This window comes from Engraulis encrasicolus, unplaced genomic scaffold, assembly GCF_034702125.1.
Source record: "Engraulis encrasicolus isolate BLACKSEA-1 unplaced genomic scaffold, IST_EnEncr_1.0 scaffold_123_np1212, whole genome shotgun sequence".
NCBI classification, from domain to species: Eukaryota; Metazoa; Chordata; class Actinopteri; order Clupeiformes; family Engraulidae; genus Engraulis; species Engraulis encrasicolus.
The window spans coordinates 26668-45000 of record NW_026944724.1 but is presented as its reverse complement, the minus strand read 5'-3'; the positions used below and the strand labels follow the sequence as shown (position 1 = coordinate 45000).

General features: G+C 43.6%; 1 protein-coding gene across 1 annotated transcript in view; it reads left to right on the top strand.

Annotated features, from left to right (window-relative positions):
• LOC134442191 (uncharacterized) overlaps positions 1-18333 on the top strand; it is a gene marked incomplete at its 3' end in the record, with an annotated part of 33959 nt that overhangs the window by 2650 nt on the left and 12976 nt on the right. Inside the window, exons 3-6 of the mRNA XM_063192450.1 lie at positions 372-481; positions 864-917; positions 2479-2581; positions 3828-3884. Of these exons, the coding sequence (XP_063048520.1) occupies positions 372-481; positions 864-917; positions 2479-2581; positions 3828-3884 (324 nt within the window). The remainder of the gene's footprint in view (positions 1-371; positions 482-863; positions 918-2478; positions 2582-3827; positions 3885-18333) is intronic.

Genomic DNA, 18333 nt, shown 5'->3' with positions numbered 1-18333 from the left:
GACCCTTTACCTCAATTGTATTATGCTGTGACTCCCATTGACATGGTGGCGAGTTTGTGCAGTAATACGTCGGGTTATATTAGTTAACAGTTATTAAACAATTTGTTAATTTTATTTGACTATCAATTGATGCTAATTACACGTTATTGCAGCCAAATCGCATCCTCTGCTCCTGACCAAACTGAGTGTGGAAGAGAGGAGAAGCCATTACTAAGCAATGGCTATTAATTCATGTTAATTACGTCATTTTTTATTATTAATTCATGTTAATTACGTCATTTTTTATTATTAATTCCGGTTAATTACGTTATTAATCATTATTATTTCATGTTAATTACGTTATTATTCATTATTATTTCATGTTATTGCAGCCAGATTGCATCCTGTGGTCCTGACTGAGCTACAGCGTGTGGAAGGGAAGCCTGATTGCCTGAGGCTTCACTGGGAAGAGAGCGGCTATTTCACCCCATCAAAGACAGAGGTAGACATGACATCACTTCCTGTTCCATGTCACTATTCATTACTAAGTTTTCAGAGCGAGGAGTCCGCACACTTAGAATCCTTTTTGTTGTGTTTTATTTTTGAAAAAATAAAACACAACAAAAAGGATTCTAAGTGTGCGGACTCCTCACTCTGAAAACTACAGTGTCCTTCGTCCTGCACCTTTCCTCTCCTTCAACTTTTCATTACCAATTCATGAACTAGCCATAGCTAGAAAATTGCTGGTAAAACATTTGGAGTCAAAGGCCTTATCAGTCTAGCGGCGTTCTTTTTCTAATTATAAAAATGAATTTTAATTATTAAATAATAATCCTGTTCAATACTCATCTGATAGTCATGAAGGATTTCTTTCTGTTGTCAAGGTGACGACCAAAAACATCCTGCAGATGCAGATCGAACTTCACTCAGCTGAGCAGGTGCGTGTGTGTGTGTTAGTGGTATCAACAATGATCGATTCGGCGATGCAATCCAATGCGGGGCATGGACGATCCGGCAAGTTCCAGAATCGATCCGGCAATTTTTTAAAGTTTCAATTACTTCCATGGATATTTCGGGAGCAAATGGATGTTAAATTAAATAAAAGCACTTCAAAACATTGCAAGACTGATACAGACTGATACAGAAAACAGCCAATACATTTTTGCTCCGTATCTGACCACTTGTATTGCCTCATCATGACTGATTAAACATTTGCTTTGCTTTCAGTAGAAATGTAATGCATTGCAATGCATTGTAGAATTGAATCGGATCGGATCGGATCGCATAGAATCGAATCGCTACCTCCCGAATCGTGATGGAATCGGATCATGAGGGCAGTGGCGATCCACACCACTAGTGTGTGTGTGTGTGTGAGAGAGAGAGAGAGAGAGAGAGAGAGAGAGAGAGAGAGAGAGAGAGAGAGAGAGAGAGAGAGAGAGAGAGAGAGAGAGAGAGAGAGAGAGAGAGCACAAGCTTTTTAAGTTTTTTTATTTACTCTATTTACTTTCATGACTGTTTTATGGCAATGTGTCATGTCATTAAGGGAGAGAGGGTAAGAGACAGAGAGAAGAATAGATAGAAAAAAAGGCACTGGAGATGAGAGAATTTAGCTGGGGAATTTCGTCTTGCTGGCAAGGCTAAACTACTACTACAATAAGTGTACATTCTCAAAGACATGTGAAAAGTTACAGCTGTTTTATAATTACATTGTAGCAGGGAGAATTGATATCGCAATGCACCTTCTTGCCGTGTCCTTCCCGGGCCGTGAAGGGGAGCGAATGGGATAGAGCAGAATCACTATTGGAGCTAATAAAAATTATTTCACGTCACCTCTATTAGCTTTCTGACTCTTGTTCTATCTGCCAGTTCTGTTAGGCAGAGATTCAGACTGCCTAGCACATTATTCTGATTTCTCACGTAGCTTCCCATCGCTGAGAGTTCATCTTTCACCGGAGACAAAGACGTGCAGCACGAAATGGATAGGGTTGGATTTAGATTGTAGTTTTCAATTTAAAATAAATTCAACTGGATAATGAAGGTGGTCGGTTAAGATTTTTTAAATTTTCGTCATCCCCAGTGTTTATAAATTAGGAACCGAAAATGGCACCGTCAGGAATCGGCATCGAAACGTAGGTTCTGGAACTGGAACCGAAACCGAAAAGTTCTGATCGGTACTCAGCCCTACGCATAACCCACATACTCCATTGCAGCCTCAAATAAATCTGTGTGTGCGTGTGTGTTTGTGTGTGTGTGTGTGTGTGTGTGTGTGTGTGTGTGTGTGTGTGTGTGTGTGCGTGTGTGTGCGTGCGTGTGTGTGTGTGTGTGTGTGTGTTTGGGTGTGCGTGCATGTGTGTGTGTGTGTGTGTTTACATGTGTGTGTGTGTGTGTGCGTGTGTTTGCATGTGTGTGTGTTTGTGTGTTTACATGTGTGTGTGCGTGTGCGTGTGCGTGTGCGTGTGCGTGTGCGTGTGTGTGTGTGTGTGCGTGTGTGTGGGTCAGATCCTAATCCAGAACAGGACCGTGTCCGACTTCTCCTTTCTGGTGTGTGACCTCGTCCCCAGTCGCACCTACTCGGCCCGCGTGCGGTGCCGTCTTGACCTCGGTAGGTACGCTACTCGGCCCGCGTGCGGTGCCGTCTTGGCCTCGGTAGGTACGCTACTGTGTGTTGTAGTTCAATAGCCGTTAGGGATGCAAATTATCGATTATTTCATTAATCATTAGCCTTATCGATCGACTTACGATTATTTAAGTGGCGTTTTCCCCCCGAAATCTCAATGTTTCTCGAAAAAAAAAACTACTAAATCTAAAAAAATTAATTCAAAATTGAAATAAAATACCACCTTTAAATTAATTATATTTCAATTCTTTAATTCAAAGGTGATTTAGATATTCCCACTATTCACACCTCTCTTCAAACTCACTCTTCACATGCCCATTTCACCTGGGTCTCTTGTCAGTTGAATTGTCGATTAATTGCGATTAATGTTTCTTAATCGATTAATGCATTGATCGATTAATCGTTTGCATCCCTAATAGCCGACATTTGTAATGGGGTTCAATGGGGTAAAAGACTACACACTACCTGAGGAAGCCATTTCTGTAGTCCAATAGCCACGTGCTATAATGGGTTTCAGTGGGAGAAAAGACTACACACTACCTGTGGTTGCCATTTTTGCTGTTCAATAACCACGTCCTATAATGCATAACACGGCTACTGAATTACAAAAATGGCCTCTTGAGGTAGTCGATTGAAGCGTTAATCGATTTAAAAAATTAATTGCAATTTTTCTACTGGTGAGAGATGCAGGTGAAATGGGGTGAGACGACTGGGAACATTTCCCCTTTTGGAATAAACAATATAAATATTTAAAGGAATTGTTTAGTTTAATGTTTACATCTTATCTTTTTTTCATGGGAAACATTTGGGGGGAGAAACGTTGCTTATCAATTAATCGTAATTCCAAGAGTTAATCTTTGCATTCCTTGTGCATGAGGAAATAAAACTCCTGTTACTATATAGTGTTACCAGCTCCTGTTACTATAGTTACCAGCTCCTGTTACTATAGTTACCAACTCCTGTTACTATGTAGTGTTTCCAACTCCTGTTACTATAGTTACCAACTCCTGTTACTATAGTTACCAACTCCTGTTACTATGTAGTGTTACCAACTCCTGTTACTATAGTTACCAACTCCTGTTACTATAGTTACCAACTCCTGTTACTATGGTTACCAACTCCTGTTACTATGGTTACCAACTCCTGTTACTATAGTTACCAACTCCTGTTACTATATAGTGTTTCCAACTCCTGTTACTATAGCTACCAACTCCTGTTATTTCATGTGCAGGTCAGGGCCATTGGAGTACATGGAGCAACCAACTCATCAACAGTACTGCAGAGGACGGTGAGTGTGTGTGTGAGTGTGTGTGAGTGTGTGTGAGTCTGTCTGTGTGTGTGTGTGTGTATGTGTGTGTGTGTGTGTGTGTGTGTGTGTGTGTGTGTGTGTGTGTGTGTGTGTGCACTGTGTGTATGCATTTTTGATTGTGAATCAAGGAAGGTACATTACTTTGGTTGGTGTTTGCTTCTGTGTGTGTGTGTGTGTGTGTGTGTGTGTGTGTGTGTGTGTGTGTGTGTGTGTGTGTGTGTGTCTGTGAATGAGTAAATGAATGAAGGTTCGGTACATTACTTACGTGTGTCAGCAGGGCCAGATTAAGATGGCCAAGGGCGCCTAGGCTACAGGTTGAGGTGGGGGTCCCCAGAAGGCAAAATTGCAGCAAAATTACAAGCTAGGCAGGTGGGGGCCTGGCAGGTGGGGGCCCTAGGCTGCAGCCATATCTAGCCTGTGGGGGCCCTAGGCTGCAGCCATATCTAGCCTGTGGTGGGGGCCCTAGGCTGCAGCCATATCTAGCCTGTGGGGTCCCTAGGCTGCAGCCATATCTAGCCTGTGGGGGCCCTAGGCTGCAGCCATATCTAGCCTGTGGTGGGGGCCCTAGGCTGCAGCCATATCTAGCCTGTGGTGGGGGCCCTAGGCTGCAGCCATATCTAGCCTGTGGTGGGGGCCCTAGGCTGCAGCCATATCTAGCCTGTGGGGGCCCTAGGCTGCAGCCATATCTAGCCTGTGGGGGCCCTAGGCTGCAGCCATATCTAGCCTGTGGTGGGGGCCCTAGGCTGCAGCCATATCTAGCCTGTGGGGGCCCTAGGCTGCAGTATCTAGCCTGTGGTGGGGGGCCCTAGGCTGCAGCCATATCTAGCCTGTGGGGGCCCTAGGCTGCAGTATCTAGCCTGTGGGGGCCCCTGGCAGGTGGGGGCCCTAGGCTGCAGCCATATCTAGCCTGTGGTGGGGGCCCTAGGCTGCAGAATCTAGCCTGTGGGGGCCCTAGGCTGCAGTATCTATCCTGTGGGGGCCCTAGGCTGCAGTATCGATCCTGTGGGGGCCCTAGGCTGCAGTATCTAGCCTGTGGGGGCCCTAGGCTGCAGTATCTAGCCTGTGGGGGCCCTAGGCTGCAGTATCTAGCCTGTGGTGGGGGGCCCTAGGCTGCTGCCATATCTAGCCTGGGGGGGGTGTTACAAACTGTTAAAACATGTAACCATTTGGTGGACAGAATGAGGTCCAGGCACTCGTTTGTCTAGGGGTTGTTTATTTACTAATTCAAAAGTAACATGATAATAGAACAAAAGGGAGCCACAGATGCACCATGGAGCCCAGGGGAGAGAGAGCAAGCCAGGCTGCCACCCTGGCTTAAATGGAAGGAAGGGGATGGGCTCCATTGGCAGCACCTGTGGAGAAGGAAACAAAGAGGCAGCAACATAAAGGTAAATGGGGACGGTGTCCCCCTAGTGGTGGGAGGCCGTAACACCCCCACACCAAGATGGTGACACCGTCAACATAAAAACAAAAAAAAACAAACACAAAAAAAAACATAACAGAAAATACACCAAGTCCGCGCGGCCCTTGGGCAGGACGGCCGTATTGGGACTCAAGAGAAAACAAAAAGAATATAAAAAACGATTAACAAAAAACAGTGGTGGTGACTAGGTACGTGTACCTAGTCACCGTCACTGAAACAATCAACAGAAAAAAACAAAAAGACTACGATTTTACCGTAACAATCAGCTAATCATGGTACCCTAGACAGAGCGTCTGCAATGACGTTGTCGGTACCCCGTATGTGTTTGATCTGCAGGTTAAAAGGCTGCAAGATCAAACTCCACCGCATAAGGCGCTGGTTGGAATTTCGCATGCGGGACAGAAATTGGAGCGGGTCGTGGTAGAGAATAGGTGATTGTTTAGGAACATCACCGAACAGCTCAGGAAACTGACTAACTACATGTAGTAGGCCTATGTCCGCTCTCTGCGAAGGAGACAGGTGAGGAAGGTGGGAGTCGAGCACAGAAATCATAGCAGTATTGTCAAGGCGCCCCTCCACAACCCCACGACACGGGCTATCGCCTACATCATCGTCCTCCTCCTCCGCAGAGATCAGCACCACGCCAGTGGACAGCGACGGGTCAACAGGTGGCCATGGGTCTGGCAGCGCGGAAGAAGTGGAGGGGTCATTACGTTCGTGAAATGGTTTCAGCATGTTAATGTGGCATAAACGTTTTTGACGCCAACGGTCATACCACACTTTCATTTTGCATTGGGCTTGTTCGAGATGTTCTCTGGCAAGAACACAAGCCCGATGCAAGCGGTCACGAAACTCAGACACGTGCGATAGGACGGATACAGACGGGCCATCACCAAAGCACTGGTCTTTGACAACAGCCAACGGCCCTCGCGGGTTGTGAGCGAACACGAGACCAGCCGGGCTGAATCCCAAAGACTCTTGAACAACTTCTCTGCATGCAAATAATAGAGATAGTAAAAATAATAAACACTTAAGCAGCTCTTTAAGCACAACGTTGGTGGTAATGGTGCGTAAAGGAATAGCCACGGGGAAGCGGGTTGCAGCACACATCATTGTCAGTAAATACTGGTATCCACCCTTCGCACGGACGAGGGGTCCGACAATATCAGCGATGACGGTGTCAAACGGCTGTCCGAGGACAGGGATTGGAAACAACGGCGCAGGCGGAATGACTTGGTTGGGCTTGCCAGCTAACTGACAAACACAACATGTCTTGCAGTACCGTTTGACATCGCGCCTAACAGTTGGCCAGTAAAAATGTTGAGTGATGCGACGCAGCGTTTTTGCTATACCCAGATGTCCAGCTAAACCGTCATGAGCTACTCTTAAGATTTTATCTCGGTAATGTTGGAAATTTCTGGCTTTTTTGCCCTTCCCTGCGTGTTCTTTATTCGAGGTAAAAAAGGCAAACAACTCAGTATTCAAGTATAATAAAAATCCAATGATTTAATTCCGAAAAAGTATAAGTACAAAAAGTAGTAATTTGTCAAAGTTTAGACAACGAATAGTAGAAGCATAACAGAGCTCTGGAGTTTCCTAGTCTTGATCGATCCCTGACCAATAACAGTATTCTCTCAGCCCAAGATTTGGAAACTGACCTGACTTTCCCTAAGTGTGTCTTATAAAGGAGTTCTCTGTGTGTGTGTGCCTATGTGTTTACTTGTCATTTCATGTGTGTGTGTGTGTGTGTGTGTGTGTGTGTGTGTGTGTGTGTGTGTGTGTGTGTGTGTGTGTGTGTGTATGTGTAGGAGTGTGTGTGTCTGTTCATGGACCAGACACTAATGTGTAGACAACAGATAGAGGGACAGAGAGGAGTGAGAGGTCAGAGGGGAGGTCAATGAGAGGGGAGAGGGGACAGTGGGAGAGGGGGAGAGGGGAATGAAGTGACAAATCTTATTCCCTGTAACATATGGATCATATAATCAACTAAACTTACAGACATCCTGACTCCTAAAAGATCAGGGGTCAACTCTGGCCTGGCAAATTAAGAAACGGTGGGAAGGAGGGGGACAGAGCTGTATTAGGGGAAGAGGGTCTGTGACCTGTCAGAGATGTAATGTTGAAACAAGTGTCTATGTGTTCTTATGTGCCTAGCAACAAGTGTGTGCACGCCGTCTTCCGGTCCAGCCATCTCCCTCTCGTCCATCCTGGTCCTCCTGTCATTACTTAGGGTGGGCTGGTATTGGGCATTGTTTTCCTGTTTAAGAGAGAAACCAACAGAGAACACAGAGCAGATACACAGGCCTGCTGATATTCATTGACTAGACCCATAAGTCAGGGGTCGTGACATTTCCTGGTGCCTACTCCCAGACCCTGACCCATCCTTCAGGGAGAGACCACGAGGAGTGTGACCGGTTTGTGGCCATCCCTGAAGTTTAGATTAGGTTAAAAGCTGCTGCCGGACCTTGTTCCCAAACAGACAGCAAATGGTTTTAAAATAAGGTTAGAAACTCGAACGGGTCAACCAAACTCCACATGGACAAAAAGTTCCACCAGGCCTGTCACAAACACAAATGGTTACTCACAAGTTTATTAGTTGAAACCACATAGGATTATATTTCCAATATAATGATGCACACAAATATGAACACTGATTTCTATTTATAAACTAATGCACATACTATAAGCATTCTCTAATTACTAACAACTAAACTGCTTTGATAAAAAGGAAATAGGTTACAAAAGGATATTTAAAAAGGATATTTCTCTCAATTCCCCCTTTTGATCTCAAAAACTTGAGATCATCATCCAAGCAAGGTTTCATCATCTGAATCCATGTCTGAGTCCAAAAGGTCACTGTCTGTTCCATCTTGGTGTCACTGGAGGCGTCCAAATTTCTGTAACAATATCTAATGCAGGGAACACAGCAACATCCACATACATAGCACCAATACAGATATTACTCCACACACAGATAAACAACACATAAACACAGAAAAGAAATTTCATTTTCCGAACCATCAATAAAATTCATCATCCATGGGTTAGTGATACACAAATGTTCATGAATCTTATCCGACCGCACATTCAACCCATTCAAAGTGCGCTTAACAGAACCATCCGGTGCTGAATTATTTGGGATAAAAGTTTTACACTTTCTCAAACATTTCAAAGCTGGGTCCCCCTTTTCCACTGCATGAGTGCTGCATGATGAAAAACAAGGTCAGCATGAACCACTTATAATTCCATGTTCCCAATGCATTGTGTTAAGATACGGTTAGTAAACAAAATGTTAGTTTGTTAAATGTTAAATGTTGTTAGAATGAAGGCGGACTGCTTGTGTAGTTCTCTCAACCACCTCAACCTCCTTGAGAAACACCCACTCTGGTGGCTCATGATCCACTGGGTCTCCTTTCAGCTGCAACCTGTGATAAGACATCTGACACCAAAACAGTTACTTGCATAGTATGGCTTGTATTGCAACAAACCTTCAACATCATTAGACCATTTCAATCATAAGTGTAAGATCTCATTTGGTGTAAACTTTGACCCAATTAAAATTCAATCTATGCACATATTGTTTCATCCATTCAACCTTCCCCTGATATTAGGGATGAGACACTGTGACACACATGTTTACAACCCAAATCTTTATCAACCGTCTATGAAGTTTTATTTTAATGACCATCATTATAGAAACATATTTTCATTGAAAACCTATACGTTAGAATAAAAAAGAAACAAGATCCCTGTTTGAGGACCTTCTAATAATGGGTAGCCTATTGGCTCTGGCCAACCAGTGTATGCATCCACGGTGACCACGAGACATCGGCACCCTCTCATAAATCATGTCTTTGTTATCCAATAGGCCTAACTAGTTCTTGTCCAGATATTTTGGTAAAAGAAACATCCATTGTTGTCGGTATACACCGTGCCTACCATTGTAATGTGCACACCTAAGATTCTCGTAAGGTCATTTAATTTCAAAACTAACATTCCATCAGTTCAGTTTTCTTTGCATTTTTCTTTTCCCACAATGTGTTAAACTACCAACCACCACCGCTACCTGTAAAATGAACTTAACTGAACCTGGAGGTAACACCCGTCTTCCATCCGGTGCTCTCCATAATCCAATGACTTTCAGTTGCCAATCTTTCCAAGCCAACAAGTTTTTATATATATATAGTCCTATAGGCCTATAGGCCTCCATTTTACCATTCCCTCTGCATTTAATTATTATTATCTCTTACCCCACTTTTTCTGAAATAGCACACCGTTTAACGTGTGTGCTTTTTCAGAAAACATCCAAATAAAATATGAATGTTATCAGGCACAGTAGAATCAGCATCAGTTATAATAGCCTGTTTTAATCACAGAAAAGACTGCTCCCCTGCATTTAAATTACGCATGCTCCGTTGCCTACCATAAGCTGGGACATAGTACGTACTAGACTGTCAAACCTAAAAAAACAAGATCTCCATTACTGTTGTTGGCTTAGTGTGATGCAAAATAGCCATCTGTGTGTATGTAATTTATTAATTGAAACTCATTTGAAGGCGCGGCATGTCAAAAACAATGTAAGGAGAACCAGGTGACCAAAGTGAACTGGGAAGATCATTTAAAATAGGCTACATAAGAAAATTATGTTCTATTTTCTCACTGCCATAACATATATATCTGACTGTGCTTTAACCAAATGAGCCTAATGTAACACGATGCCTTCTCTGTAGCCTACATGAGTAGGCCTACATTAAAATTGGTGTCTGTGTTCAATCAGTAGGCCTAATGTTATGTAATCTCTTACTCATGGTTTATAACTATTTAGTGTCATTAGCGTCCGCAAAACTATGTGTGGTAAGGTGAGTTTACTCATCTCATACCATTTATGTTGATGTCAATTCAACAACAGCTACCAGCCTTCTGGTCCCCTAGCCTATAATAGGCCTACAATTTCACTTCCCACTGTTAATCATTCACTTTCCCATAAAGGCCTATGCATAGGTCTATATCTCATTATAATTACATACTTCAAAGTAACCTGGTAGGGGGTGGTCAGAGGGGTGTATGGACATAGCATTAGCGACCAGGGACGCCACTGATGGTACGCACCTAACTGGGCCGACTCCGGTTCTGTGTCTGAGTTTGGGGTGCTGCACCAGCAGCCATCATCATGTGTGAAGTGGTTGGATAGTTGGCAGAGAACAGTTCATTTCATATCCATTTGTACAATGCATGAATCCATCAGCCCCATGATCTGAAGCCCCACAGTTCACAAACAGATCCCGCCCCATCAACTTGACTGGGCAGGGTCACGGAAAAATGGAGGACGGGGTCAGCCAAACCCGCCTCCGCCTGAGCCCTCGGGGCTCCTCAGTAACTGGTATACATCCACTTGGAGACTGCCCATAGTGAGCCATGTCTGCATGAGGTGCCTGATGATGTGGAGGCACCTTTGATGGTGGTGTGAATATTTTCGGCAGCGCTGGGACAAATGGTGGTTGCTGTTGGAAAACTTCAGTACCCCAATTCACTGGGCATTGTCTCGCCTGAAGTGGCCACATGTAAAGCACGTCTCAGGAGGGGACATATCCTGGAGCCTGTGTAGGTACAATTCCTGCCACTTCTCTACGCAGAGAAGCTCATGACAAAGTTATGAGAATCATGTGACTCAAACTGATGATGATTGAGACGAAGGTCATCAATAATCACTAGTAACAGAGTTACTTCCCCTCTGACCACCAAATGGCTACCCCAGGGTCCCTGCCATGTTGTTCTCAGTCCTCCTCCTTTAGGAGGCGCTGTGACCAAAGCCCCATTCACAATCACCTGGCCACACGTGAAGTGTTCCCCAGGGACCATAGAGCTCTTCAGCGTTGACGTCAACTTGTATGCGGCGTTTGGACTACCGGTTCCCTGGCGATTTTTTACATTGCAAAACGCCATAGAGATTCAGGTTTGGCAAAAATATAAGTTGCACGGCAACAACGAACATTAGCGTGTCCCCGCATCCCTTTCTCATTAGTGGAATGGATCGTATCATCATGTTGGTGTATTCACATGTTAAATCATGACGATTATAATTCAATATTGCTAACCCCTTTCTGATCATTAAAACTTCCGAACTACATACTTTCCTTTGGTTGCCATGGGTACAACCTTCCGCACGTACATGCCGTTAGATACTGGCGCCGTTTCTGTAGTCGCCAAAAGCTTCCGGGTTTAGCATATGGACGCAACATCGTATTTATGTCGAAGTTTGACACAAAATGATCAACCATGTCATACCTACAGCCTATTTTTAACACCCTCGACAGTTTGCGGGGGTTCGCTAAGCGCGTGCTTGCACTCGGAGCTTATTTGAAATTTACCCCTATTCATTCCCAATGGAGGCCGGAAGCCGATAGGAACCAGGACGTCCTTAAATGCTAACATGAAAGACTACAATCTACTACATGCTTCCGCTTCCGCTGAAGAACTCTATTGTTCGTCACTCTAGTTTTGACTGCGGGACAGTTGAGACGTATAGAGCAACTTGCGCAATTTTGGACAAAGTATTGTTTGATATCTGGCCGAATAACAAACATAGACTGCTGAGTTCATCTTACACACACTGTAAGCTTAAAACACTTTGCAAAGAATTCCTCACTTCAAGTCTAAGATCTTGCCTGGACATATCTTAAGACTTTCATCCGGACACTGTGAACTAAAGGCGAGTTCACTGCGAGAAATATCCACGCACGCCTCCGTGGAACAAACTTCTTGCATTTGGGATTCAACCGAAGAATCTCGAAGCCGCAACAACAAAGACTTTTGCAGCACCAAACTCTCGAGGACGAGAGAAACGTGGACTGCAATCCCCATTTCCAGACGGACGTACCGAGCCTTTGGAAACTGGACCCTCCTCTTCATCTCACACAGTAGGCACTGGGCATAGCTTATGTACTGAGATAGATGTGTTTTTGAACTATGACTTGAGTTATTTTTCATGTGCACATGTTTATTTGCATTTCTCCTGCTTCTCTGTCTATCCTTCTTCTTAGCTTAGGTTCCCCTCTGCTAACCCATTCTGTATTACTGGCTACTAAGCCTGGCGACCCCGCTTGTGGCGTTCGCACGGAATAGTTCAGGTATTGATTTAACCATCAATATTCGGAGCTCTCCGAGAATCGTCACAGCGCGACCGTTTCGCTCATTACTCCAGAAATACATGCGCTGCGCCTTTTTGTTGTAACGGGCCATAACAAAGCCCTAGGTTAGCAACGCAACGCTAACCATTTGTTTACACAGACACGCATAGCCACTAGAGTTCCATCTCTCTTTCCCTTCTCTCTCTGTCTCTCTCCCTCTCTCTCGTTCTTTCACTCTCTCCCTTTCGAAATACTTGATTCTCAGAACCCTCCGAGCATTTCGGTACTCTTTTATACACTGTGAGTGCATAATCTGTAGTAAACCATTCTCTGAATAGCCAACTCTGCTCGGAGCGCTCTGCAAGTTAGCCATTAGCCAAGTTGGGCTTGCAGCGCCTACACAAGCACGCTGAAACCCCACTTCCTGTAGTTTTACAACTAGTAATGGCTGCGTAGACGGCAACGTCTCCCACTTGCTATTTCTTTTATTTCGTTTTCTTTCTCTCCCTGTTCTACTTGGACTTGTTATCGTTAATTCCAGAACCCTTTGATACATTCGCGCGTCCACTACGGGACTTGAAGCGCCTGAAACCACACGGTTTACTTGTTACATAGCTGCTAGCTATCCCTATTGTTCCCGGTTCTGATGCTAACGTTAACCTAGCCGAGAGGACGCCATTGTTGCCCAGCAACAGACCCACACATAGTAATCAGTGCGAGTTCCTCCCACTGAGCACTACTCTCTCATCCCCTTTCATTTCTCTCTCTATTCCACTCGGAATTGTGTGCATTTATTACAGAAACCCAGACATTGTTGTGGACCCTTTGGGCCCTGCCTAATCGACATTAAGCCTTTGCTAAGCAGCTACTTATCAGTAGCCTTTCCATTGTCTATGCTTTCTGTAGCTAATGCTAACTTAGTCAACCACACACACACATGGTAGCCTAGCAACCAGACCCCTGCTACACACACACACACAGGCTGAACGCCTGTTCCCCTCTTCTTTCTTTTCCCCTCTTTTATTTCTTTCTTGTTTTATATTATTGTGCCTTATTATTATTGTTATTATTCCATTTAACCGACTTTGAATGTAATGCATTTTATTAGATTACCTAGTAGTTAATAAAAGTAAATCATTTGATTGCATTTTGTTGTCCTTGTTACTTTGTACACCCAACCAACCTATTATAGAACTTTGCCTTCAGATCAACTTTTGTGCTTGTGTACCCCAGCTGATCACAGAGAATAGGCCTTACTGTTCACTGTGAACCGCTGAGTAACCCCAGTACAAAACTTATTATTAATTCTGTGTTTAGCAATTTATTGTTGAATATTGTGATTGATAATCCAAGGATTTTATGAGACGGTCCTTGGTCAAGGATTTTATGAGACGGTCCTTAAATTACATTTTAATTAATTTGTTTATTAATATTAATTAATTCATAATTAATTAAATTCCCAAACGAGATTTTACCTTCAATTCCTGGTATAGCCGCATGAGGAGTAAATCCACACGCAGCTTCCCATACATTAACGTAACTTCAATTACATTACGTGGTGCGGTCAGTGCGAGAATTCCGATTCTTACGCGACTACCCCTACACCTGCTACGTCCCCTACCCCAACCTCTGAAACCCCCACCTCACTGTCTTCTAGAAATACCCCCTGATAATTTTGTCCAGACCAATGTTGTCCTTGCCATGCCTGTGGGAAAATATCCCACCATGTTGGGAATCAAAACAATCCGGCTGCTGTTGTTGAATCATTTGTGTGTTGTTGTTATTTTTCTTTACATCATTCAACTTTTTTCTAGCCTCCTTTAAGTTGAGTTCCACCAATTGTCCCTGTGCCAAATCATTTCCCTGCTTTTCCACACTTTGTTTCTCTAAATATGTGATATTTCAAATGACGTTCCCAATGTTCAGTATTGGCACCTGGGAGATCTGGATTTAACTCCATCACCCCCCTAACTGTTTTAGGGAGAGCTGACAGTATTGCCTTCCTGAACAATGTGGTGTGTAACTCCCCCGCACTAGGGTGTTCCCCCGCTACATCAGTCCATGTATCTTTGCTCTTAGACAAAAACTCAGTAATGTCCTGTCCATCTTTGTATGTGAATGTCAGTGTATGCATAGCTCCTGGCGGCACTGGGAAGCGTTTGCGCATCGCATTACAAATTGCCGTAGCATAATGTGTAAACGGTAGGGAATCAGGTATTTGTCTGGTACCTGCTTGCATTTCTACTTGTTCCATCTCCCATGGGCTTGTTTTCTCGCACATTAGTGCTCGCCAATCTCCGAGCGCTAACTTGTGTCCCATGGTGGCTTTCATTAATCTAGCCATCCATGGGCCACCTCCCTCCGAAGGTGAAGGTAATTTAGCCAAAATGCAATTCATATCTGCAAATGCAAATGGTTTATATTCATATGGTGGTGGCTGAGGGGGTGGTGCTGTGGGTGTGATATTCTGTGTCACTTCAGCCTTTCCTGTCCTAGTCTCAGTCTTCCTCTGTGTGAATTGTAATGCTGCGCATGTAACTAACATTTCATGCAGATACTTTCTACGATCATCCAAAGATTTTTTCTGCTTCTTCCATCGACCTTTGCCTAATGTCGATGGCTTTGTTTTCTCATGTTGTTCCAACTCAAACTTTGCCTCATCAGCTGCTTTAGCTAAATATGGCAACAAAGAACGTCTCTCATCATTACATGGTACCTTCTCCTTCAACTTCAACTCGCTCCATATTTTCATACATGTCTTTTTCATTTCTTCTCTCTCTGACTCCTTTGTATTAGTAACCAAATGGCCTTTCACCTCCTCCCATTGTTCCAATACCGTATTCCATCTTGTCTTACTTTTCACTTGCAGTTTTGACTCCATATCCAGTTGTGGCACACAGCCACCAAACTCATCACACTCCTTATCAAACCCACCTTCCATTTTCACTTTACTCTTTTATCCGTTCTTTCAACTTACTTTTGCCAACACTAACCTATGTTAAAGAATAAACCAATAACCACACGTTTCAAATTTTACCCTTCAACGCCTTACCCTCCAATTCCGTCAACAAACAAAAACAATAGGCCTAATGTATTTTTATGATTCGGCTATTATTATTATTTTATATATATATATATTTTTTTTAAATCTTTTTTCTTTATCTGAAAGTGACCAAGACCTCAAATCTTAATCGAGACTCCAATCACTTTCGGCTCTTAAATGAATTCCCTATTAATATTATTTTTTATTTTTTACCTTTTTTTCTTTACCCGGACTCTAACCGGTCTAATAGAGTTTGACTCTATTCCTTTACCCGGACTCTAACCGGTCTAATAGAGTTTTACCTCTATTCCTTTACCCGGACTCTAACCGGTCTAATAGAGTTTGACTCTATTCCTATACCCGGACTCTAACCGGTCTAATAGAGTTTGACTCTATTCCTATACCCGGACTCTAACCGGTCTAATAGAGTTTGACTCTATTCCTTTACCCGGACTCTAACCGGTCTAATAGAGTTTGACTCTATTCCTTTACCCGGACTCTAACCGGTCTAATAGAGTTTGACTCTATTCCTTTACCCGGACTCTAACCGGTCTAATAGAGTTTGACTCTATTCCTAACATACAAACATATAAAAACATACAAAAAAAGGATGCTTCTACTAGTCGGGTTACAAGGACACTTTCACAGCAGAGTGACAACAGTTAATTTGGAAATGTCCAATAATAGAGCTTTGATTAAACAGGCGTCTATTTACCTTTTGATGCGTGGCCACGTTGTTGTCACCCGGTTGCAATGTCGTCCACCATACAAAGTTATCTCCTCCTTTCCTCGAATCACGTCGGGATGTCACCAAAGTTGTTGGAAATTTCGGGCCTTTTTGCCCTTCCCTGCGTGTTCTTTATTCGAGGTAAAAAAGGCAAACAACTCAGTATTCAAGTATAATAAAAATCCAATGATTTAATTCCGAAAAAGTATAAGTACAAAAAGTAGTAATTTGTCAAAGTTTAGACAACGAATAGTAGAAGCATAACAGAGCTCTGGAGTTTCCTAGTCTTGATCGATCCCTGACCAATAACAGTATTCTCTCAGCCCAAGATTTGGAAACTGACCTGACTTTCCCTAAGTGTGTCTTATAAAGGAGTTCTCTGTGTGTGTGTGCCTATGTGTTTACTTGTCATTTCATGTGTGTGTGTGTGTGTGTGTGTGTGTGTGTGTGTGTGTGTGTGTGTGTGTGTGTGTGTGTGTGTGTGTGTTCATGGACCAGACACTAATGTGTAGACAACAGATAGAGGGACAGAGAAGGGTGAGAGGTCAGAGGGGAGGTCAATGAGAGGGGAAAGGGGACAGTGGGAGAGGGGGAGAGGGGAATGAAGTGACAAATCTTATTCCCTGTAACATATGGATCATATAATCAACTAACCTTACAGACATCCTGACTCCTAAAAGATCAGGGGTCAACTCTGGCCTGGAAAATTAAGAAATGGTGGGAAGGAGGGGGACAGAGCTGTATTAGGGGAAGAGGGTCTGTGACCTATCAGAGATGTAATGTTGAAACAAGTGTCTATGTGTTCTTATGTGCCTAGCAACAAGTGTGTGCACGTCGTCTTCCGGTCCAGCCACATACAGCACATACTATAAGCATTCTCTAATTACTAACAACTAAACTGCTTTGATAAAAAGGAAATAGGTTACAAAAGGATATTTGAAAAGGATATTTCTCTCAGTAACCAGTAGGCAGCACAATTTGCAGGCAATCATTCCAGTGACTAGGAGCCTTTGAAGGTCTCCATTTTCTCATTAACAGCCCGTCTCGGAAAAATAGACACTGCGGTTCTTTATCAAGATCAGCATCCGACATTGCCAACTGCAACAGCGAAGTAAGCGTAGGGTCGGCCTTTTGAGCAGAAATCAATTGTTCACGAGACAAATGCAGAGAATCATCTTCGACTTTCTTAACATTACGCAGAGGCGCAGAGTGAGTGGTAGAGGCGGAAGTAATACTACCTGTATTGTCAAGGTTCACAAGAAACGAGTCAGATAAATCAAAATCATCGGAGGGCAATGAGCACGTAGGCTCTTGGACAGCAGAGCGCTTGGCCATTGCGCGCGTTACAGCGCAGGCAGGGAACACATCTGGGTGTTTCTGTACACACTCGTGGTTAGTAGAGGAGTCAGGGGCACACACTTGAGGTAGCACATTAGTGTTATTTTTGGCCCAAACATTACCGAATGCGATGTCATTGCCGAGAATAAAGGTTACCCCCGGTATTGGCAGTGAAGAGCCTGTGGTAACTTGTAATAAATAAACCACGAAAACACTGATGCCGAGTTTGTACTTTTATATAAGAAGGTCAATAATAAAACATACACGTTAGCGGCCTCGGAGATAACTAACACAGCTTGTCATGGGAACGTAGTCTTCCACTCTGAGATACAACACAGACTGCACTGGGTAATACTGCACCTCCAAACATTCCATGGTCATCAAGCGCCACCTATTGGTAGTAACTGAATATTGCCCTTATACATCATTACAACATTCCTCCCCAATTAAGTTCAGAAATTCCTCCCTTAACTATTAAATGTAACAACTGAAAATCAATCTGGAGTTGAGTACTTCCATAAACCCATACTGACCTTAACACAGCCAACAAATTATTTTTAGCATACACCTGAAAAGAAAACATAGTATGCATTAAGAAAAGCAGTGATACTTATCAAAAGTTCAGTCTATCAGGAGCCCTTCGAGCACGCTGTGATCTGCGCACTGTCTCCTGTGGAACAGCAGTCACCACAGGCGTTGGAGCTTTGGGAGACTCCTGTGCTGCGGTCACCACAGGGGTCGGTGGTGTCGGTGTGCCGGTGCTTGACTGT